Source organism: Musa acuminata, chromosome BXJ3-1, assembly GCF_036884655.1.
Source record: "Musa acuminata AAA Group cultivar baxijiao chromosome BXJ3-1, Cavendish_Baxijiao_AAA, whole genome shotgun sequence".
NCBI classification, from domain to species: Eukaryota; Viridiplantae; Streptophyta; class Magnoliopsida; order Zingiberales; family Musaceae; genus Musa; species Musa acuminata.
Window position 1 is genome coordinate 9,200,277 of NC_088349.1, and position 8,416 is coordinate 9,208,692.

The 8,416-nt window shown below is 40.9% G+C and overlaps 1 protein-coding gene across 1 annotated transcript; it reads right to left on the minus strand.

Moving 5' to 3' along the window:
* Positions 1 to 3,753: 3,753 nt before the first annotated feature.
* LOC103993092 (pentatricopeptide repeat-containing protein At5g57250, mitochondrial-like) lies at positions 3,754 to 7,824 on the minus strand. The gene is made up of 2 exons (XM_065136040.1): positions 4,390 to 7,824; positions 3,754 to 3,910 (listed from the first exon to the last, which is right to left on the minus strand). Exon 1 carries the CDS (start codon positions 7,783 to 7,785, stop codon positions 4,534 to 4,536), a length of 3,252 nt encoding a protein of 1,083 aa, XP_064992112.1. The 5' UTR covers positions 7,786 to 7,824; the 3' UTR covers positions 3,754 to 3,910; positions 4,390 to 4,533.
* Between the last annotated feature and the right edge of the window lie 592 nt (positions 7,825 to 8,416).

Below are 8,416 nucleotides of genomic sequence, written 5' to 3' on the forward strand. Positions count from 1 at the left end.
CTCAACCGACTCAACACCGGCAGCCTAGGATTGCCTTCGACCGCCCAAACTGCCAACAGGGGCACCCCACTTCCCTACAGTGGAGTTCAACGCACTATCGCACCAAGGCCCGACGTCACTTGAATCGAAGACTCAATTGACATATTCAATAAGCAACTCCCTAAGGGCCTAACTACGACAAATGGATTAGCGCTTGGACAAGATGTGTCGGAAGTTTTAATAGTTCAAAGGGGAAGGTGCAGACGACCCCACCTCGGATTGTGATGGTGACAAACTTCATTGCCTCCACCACACTAGTTGTGAACTAAGCATGGGGATGGTGATAGACTTTTTCTTCTTGGGCTTCATCATCGCATACTTCTACTTAATCGATTACGCCCCTCATTGTCACTAGATCAGAAGAGAAGACCAACTTGAGAAGAGGCATGGATGATGACGGCAACAACCTACCCTCCATATCACCTAAGTGGACAGAATATACCTAATATTACTAGTCGTTTAGGCATGGGCGTAAATGATGTTGACAAGTAGGAGGAAGGAGGAGGCCATGGGAGCTATGACGAAAAGGTGTTTAGCAACGACCATGAGGGAGAGATTTTCCATCATAGAGGAGGTGATGATGCTCAAGATGGTGTGAACAACCCTCTTGAACTTAAGTAAAAAATATAATATTAATTAACAAAGACAATAGATACCTCCTCTTACAAGATTACTAGGATCCACTTGTTATGTTATTTGTGACGTCATTTATATGGGTGAAGAACCTATTACGATTACATGTGTGAAAGCGACAGGCGATAGATAATGATAAAAGATATTTGTGAGATTATAAAAGAGGATATCATGAAAAAATAAATATCTTTCAAGAAAAAAATAAAAAAAAGTTTTTTAAAAAATATCGTAAAAGTAAAATATACTTTTTCGAAAAATATAACCGCTGGAAAATTTAACTCCTATGAAAATAATATGTGCAGCTTCTATAATTTATGATTTAATTAATTAATTTATTCTACTAGATGTTTTTAGTTCTTGAATACATCTCCTCAGGACACTCATCCGAGTTACCCAGTGCTGCCCGAGTATAACACCTCATATCTGGGCCGTACGTTTTTGAACAGCACGAAGGCGGGTGTTTGAATTGACCTGCAAATAAGAAACAGAAAGCCAATCCACGTCAACTCTGCCAGTCCGTTTCGTCCGTTTCTTCTGCTCCTCCTTCCTCCGTCTCCTCCGTTCCCATCTTCTCCGCCGACGGGTCATCCGAGCCTCTGCCTTCCAGCTGCAGCTCCCGCCGGGGGCGTCGTCCGTGCGGTGCACCATCTGCAAGTCCATCTCCTACGTGTCCAATTCTTGGGGCGTCCTCGCGCCTCCGGGGGCTTCTCATCTCCTTCCACCTCGTGGCTCCCTACCAAAACTTTGATTCTTCTGCTTGTTAAAAGTTTCAAAACTTTGATTCCTATTATGATCGGAACGCCATTGATAATCACATATGCTATGCAGGATTAAATGCAACTCACATTTAGAAAAAGATACTGATCTAGTTATTGTTGCAAAAATTTAAATCTTTTCATTTTTTGGTTTGTTAACTATCTTCTGGATTCCTGCCTACACAGATCTCCCTTCTCAATTGATTGGCACATATTCCCAGGCTGACAAGGAGACAGATGAAATATATGCTCAGATGACCCTTCAGCCAGCAACTTGTGGAAGACTTTCATATTGCTTCGCTGAATTACATATTTTGATACTTATGTTTCCGTTTCTGGGAATCAGATTTCTCTCCTAATAATCATTGATCTTGCCTAGACAGCTTTTATGTTGCTTTATAAAAGACATGCTAGTTTCCTTGCGAATTGATGTTTTTCCTACAGATTTTGGAGATTGAGTCACAACATATTGTAATTCTACGTCTGTGTGCAAGTTAATCTTGTTAGTTATATATAATGAGGCTTCTCTTTTCTTGTGGGAGAATTTGATTACCACTCATTTTGGTTCCCAATATTGTTCTCCAATACTTGGGAGTTGAGAGAAGATGTTTACTAGGTGGATAAGACCTAGTAAATTCCAACTTTTACTAGGTGGATGAGAAGATGTTTATACTTACTTGCTAGCTAATTCCAACTTTCTCATCTTAGATGATTTCCTGGAAATTCAACAAATGGTTTAAGCAGGGATATCCTGCATTGTTATGTCCCATACTCTTGTGCTCACAAATAAGCATTTTCTGCCAATATAGAGTTCCACCATGTTGCATTTATTTATATCGATACAAATGTTGTGAGGAACAGAGTGCTTTCCTCTTCTTTCCAGGACAGCCGAAGAGACTATTTTGACCACTGGATGGAGTCTGTTTGTGGGTGCAAAAAAGCTTAAAGCCGGTGATTCTGTTTTGTTTATCAGGTAAAATGGCAGAACATTAGGAAAATATGTTTCTGATTGTAATTATATTACAATATGATCTTGGTATCGGCTTTTCAAAACCTAGAAACTTGGAAATTATTGAATGATTGTTCTTTCATTGCTTTAATTGTTGTATCCTACAAGATCAAAGAAGATATATAGTGTAGATTTCTCATAGCCAGTGTCCAGGTTCATAAAATATATAGAGTTATTCTCTGAAATTCTTAAAGGATAATTTTCTTGGCCCGTTCAAAGTTTATCTGTTCTATTCTTATACGAAAAATTGGAAAGTAACAGGATATGTGCTGGTTTTTAAGACATCATGAGGGTTCAAAAAAATATTTTCCCAAGGGCTTCCTATGATTATGCTGTTGCGGAGATGCCTGGTTAAAATTTTCTTCCTTCCAATAGTATCTCTGAAATTTCAAATACCATGAGTGTGAAAGTAACAAATTATTACGAGTTCAGATCGGCAAAAATCAAAACTTGAGTTAAGTACGGGCCAGTTAGACAATATCAAACATATCGGCAAATCTTATAACCCATATATGAATTAGATATTATAGTAGATTATGCCCCTCGTCGTCACTAGATCAGAAGAGACAAACAACTTGAGAAGAATCGTGGATGATGAGAATAATAACCTACTCTTCATGTCACTTAGTGATGGCGACAAATAGAAGGGAGGAGACCATGGGAGTTATGATGGAAAGGTGCTTGGTGAGGCCATGGGAGTCATGATGGAAAGGTGCTTGGTGAGTACCACGGGGGAGAGATCTTCCGGAGGAGAGTGAACAATCCTTTTGAATCTAAGTAAAAAATATATAGTATTAATTAACATAAACACCCTGAGTTTCCTATTCTTTAATTAGTATATGAATCCGTTGAATCCCTTGGAGGACTATGGAATGGACGATTTTAACGAAGGATTTAAAATGCTCCCACCAAAGGTGTGATTGAGCAGATCGTAAGTTCTTTAGGGTGTTAAACTATTGTTCTCTTTAGGACCACACCACTAGGTTGGCCACAAACAACAAGTCTTCTATGGCCCTAAGGCTAATTCTGGGGTCGTTTATATGGATATGTAATGTCTAAATGTGAGTGGCATTTAATCCTAATGAGCATATGTAATCTAACAGTATTCCAATCATAATAGGAATAAAAATTTTAAAACTTTTTATAGATTAGAAGAATCATTCTATCGAGATTTTCAGCTTGGAAGGTGCTGACTAGTTTGGATGATATAGACCATGACATATTATCACACTTATCCCTTGTAAAAACACAAAAATAAAAAACATCTTTTGTATTAACAAAAACTTGTTCAAAATTTTAAATATCATTTTCCTGCCAAAGATTCTGAGCTAGGTTATCTTTAGGAAAAATAATACAAAGATGTATCCATAGTATATGAGAATATCAGAAAGATAAGAACCTGTTCACTGTGTCCCTGTGGAAAATAGTGCAGGAAAGGCATGCCAAAGCTCAGAATTGAACACCTTTCTTGCACCTACAAATAATAGCAAGCTGAATATTTTCTTCAATTCAACAAGTGAATAAACAAACCAAAAAAACGTGAGGTAAATGAGCATACATCTAGCAGACATTATAGTTATGTAAAATGAGCATTATACAAGAAAATATTATGTCAACAGAAAAGGATGATCACTGTGTCATATGCAAGGTTTGCCATATCGAATCGTACTGCCCGGGCGGTATGTACCGGTCCGACAGGCCAATGGTACGTGAACCGCTTGGTACCGATCCATACTGTAGCAGTGCAACAGTGCACTGTAACAGTAGAAGTATAGTGCAACAGTGCACTGTAACAGTAGAAGTATAGTGCTCGGTGCACCTGGGTGTATCGTTTGGTATACCATACCGTACCGATACCGAGCCCAGGTCGAAATACCGGTACGGTACGGTATTGCGAACCTTGCATATGAGATTTACAACAGGATATTTTACAAACGGTTATTGACATTATACCTGATAAATTCTCTCAATCTCTTAGAAGACTCTCTACTCAAAGAGTTGCAAAAACCTGATTTGAACCTCTTTTAATGTATAGTTTCAGCTTACAATACCAGTAAGTTAAAACATTATCCAGTCCCTTGCAAACCTCTTTACTCTTCAAAGAGTTGGGATGGACGGATTGAAGACTTTCTCTGGATTTTGAAGAATTGTTCTGGCTGCTTCATTAGCCTTCTGTAGGTCCCCTCGTTGACACAACAATGAAATGATGGAATAGTAGGTTGCAAAGTCATAGCCTAGTGGTTTTCGCGTCAAATATTCATTAATCTCCTTGTCATTATCTCCATCCACCTTCTCTCTAAATCCATCCTTCATATTAGTCCCGTGAACATCTGCAGACAGCAGATGATGAGCATCATCTCTTCCATCTATCTTGTTTTCTGTATCTACAACACCTGAACCGTGCAGCTCCTTTAGTTTCAGAAACACTCTACCACTGTCAGACCTTGCGGAAGATATAGACAAATAACTAATTTCATTTAGAACAAGTATGACTTCCTTGATTCTTCCTTGCTCACATGCAAGAGATAGGAGACTATCTAAGGACTCTACATGAAGCTCATCTCCAGCATTATTTATCAGATCTACAATTTCTGCACGCTGCAGCATAACCCTTAAAATGCTCCTTGCTTCCTCCATCCTTCCTTTTGCAAAGAGTCCCTCAACGAGATTCATGAAACCCAAGAAATCTGGAAAGCATCCTCTGGTTTTGTTTTCAGTAAAGAAACCTAGGGCACCTTCAATGTCGCCTCTTTGACAAAACCCATTTAGGATCGCAGCAATTGTATAATCATCTGGACTCGAACAATTCTTTTCCAAATCTGAGAGGAGATCCAAGGCTTCTTCAACCAATCCGCAGTTGCAATACCCAGTTATCAGTTTGTTAAAAACTGGTGTATTTGGGATAATACCCTTGCTGATCATCCTTTTAAATAATTGGCTTGCATCATCCAGGAAACCTTCTCTAGATAATGCACCTATAAGAGTAGAATAAGTAACAACTGTAGGAGGCACAGAAAGGTTCTCCAAAGAATCAAAGACTCTGAATGCTTCAGTTAGGCACCCTTGCTGGCACAAACAATTGATTACAGAATTGTAGATGACAACATTAGGGTATATCCCTTTCTTTTTCATGCTTCCACAGAGATCTAGAGCTCTTTCGAGATAACCCGACTTGCAAAGTCCATCCACCACAAGAGAGTAAACAAATACATCCACAGGAACTCCATTTTCTTCAGATTGCAATAAAAACTGGTAAGCATCTTCAACTCTGCCTTCCTTATTAAGAGTGTCAATGACCGTGGTCAAGGCACCGACTGAAATACACTTAATATTTAGAAAACGAATAGCTTTCTCCACATTTTTCTTGCTAAGGTAAAGGAACATAGCATTTGTCATCTGAGGTTCAAAAGTTCCATATATCTTGATGAATTCACTTATTACAAGTTCAGCGATTTGTTTATCTCCAATTCGTAAAAGGCTTTTCAGAAGTACATTGTATGATTTGCTCATAACTGCCAGGAATCTAATTCTCAACAGAATATATACATCCAATGCAGCCGAAAAACATCCCTTTGTGCATAAAAATACAATAGCCTCATTGCATATCAAAACGAGAAGCTCAGGTTCTAATTTCTCCATTCTGTGAATAAATCTCAACACTGCTTCACCATCACCTTTTCCAAAAATAGCTCGAATTAGCATCCTACAAGTAATTAAATCAGGGGATAGGTTTCTCTCAACAAGGTCTTCAAAAACTTCCATAGCTATTTCTGACATGTTTTGTCTGCATAGTCCTCTGATAATACAATTATGGGTAGAAGCACTAGCAAATAATGAATCTCTCCGACACTCGTCAAACACCATAAGTGCCTTTTCAATCAATCCTACCTTACAGTAGCCATCAATCACAGTACAATAAGTAATTGAATTTGCAGACAAGCCCATCTCAGGTAATTCATCAAACAGCTTACAACCATCTTGAATCATACCTGCCATAAACAGAGCCTTGATAAGAACATTGCAAGTAACAATGTCAGGAACAATGCCAGATTCATCCAATCTCCTCTTGACCTCCAAGATGCCTGCCACATCCATTTCCTTCAGGTATCCATGTAACAATGTTGCGTAGGTGAAATTATCACCAGCAAAGCCCTTTGAGATCTCATTTGCCTTGCTTGCTTGGCCAGCTTTACATAGGGAATTGATCAATGTGTTATATGTCACGGTTCCTACTTTAATCTCTTTCTTCTCCAATTCCTCAAGCAAACTAAAAACTCTATCCAAATCTCCCTTCCTACATAATCCATCAATCAATACAGAATATGCAAACTCGTCCGCAACAAAACCCAACTCTTCCACTTTCCTCAAGGCATGAAATGCTTCCTCCAACTTGTTCCTCCTGCAGAAACCACGAATTACAGCTGTGAAAGTCACCACATTGGCATGCGCACCTTTGCTCTCCATTTCCTCCAGAAAACCAATCACTTTCTCTACATTTCCTTCTTTACACAACCCATCAATGATGCTAGTATAGCTAACTACATCTGGAGTAATTCCCTTGTCCACCATGAGTTTGTGCTTCCGAAGACCTTCCATCAGGTCACCTCTCTTCAGATACCCATCAATCAAGCAGCTGTACAGAACGGCATCTAGCGCCATTCCCTGGTCTTCCATATTCCGAACCAGATCGCAGGCCTCGTTGATTCTACCTTCTCTGCACAGTGCATCGACAACAGTCGTAACGGTGACGAGATTAGGCAGAAAGCCATCGACTTTCCTTGCTCTTTCGTAAAACTCCAGACCAAGCGCCGGCTCCCCGATCCTCGAGAACCCGGAGATAATGGAACTACAAACGAAATTGTCGGTCAAGATACGGTCTTTCTTATCAGCTGCGGCCTCCAACACCTCGACTGCTCTATCCAACCTACCCAGAGAACAGAATGCCGCAACCACCGAGCGGAAGGAGCCGAGGGAGGGGAAGACACCACGGTTCCGGACGCACTCTTGCAGGAGACAGAGGGCTCCGTCCGGATTTCGTTCGGCGACGCAGAGACGACGGATGAGGGACTCGACAAGGGATCTCCTGAAACCGAAGTCTAGAGGAGCGCGGGAGATGAAGCGACCGGCGTCGTGGAAGCGGCGGGATCGAACGAGGGCGCGGGCGACGAGGGAGTGGGTGCGGGGGTCCACGGGGAGCGAGTTGGAGGTGATCTGGGAGAAGAGACAGAGGACGAGGCGGGGCTTGCGAGCTTCGAAGAGGAGGAAGGAGAGGAGGAGATTAAAGGAGCGGACGGAGGGAGCGGTGAGGCCCGCCTTGATTCGGCGCTGCGGGGTGGAAAGCTGGAGCATGGGATTGTGTTTGTTCGAAGGTAATGGGCGTGATAGAACGAACAGTGGCCAATCGACTTCATAGAAAGTAGCGGTGTTATGTGGGCTTAAGCCCAGTCATATGGCCCACGCAATCGGCCTCGTAATCCCACGAGCTCAAATAAAATCCTAAAAGAAGATTGATTACTCGCGCATTAAATATCTCATAAATATATATATATATAATAATAATAATAATAATAATTTATCATAAAATCTTGGACGTGAGAAAGTAATTGATGTAATTTCTCTTGCAAGCTTTTTTTTTTTTTCTCATTTATGCCCACTTAATTTTTTTTTATTTTCTATGTGAATCCAACCAAACTTTACACATTATTTGTGCTTTATGCATTATTTTTGTTGGAAGAGAGAAGACACTCAAACTTTATACAAACCCTTTTCACGCCTACCTCTGTCTGGGCGATGGTGGGGTCCAGATCGGGTTTGATGTCGGAGGTGGAGCTGCTAACCGGTGGCCGTCAGGAACGTCACCTCGAGATAGGCCGAAAGCTGAAGCAAGAGTTCGTGGCGGCTTGGGGCCTCTACCCGCTGCACCTCTCGCCGGCTCAGAGATTTCCCTTCCAACGACTCGGTGTTCGATCTGGTGCACGCG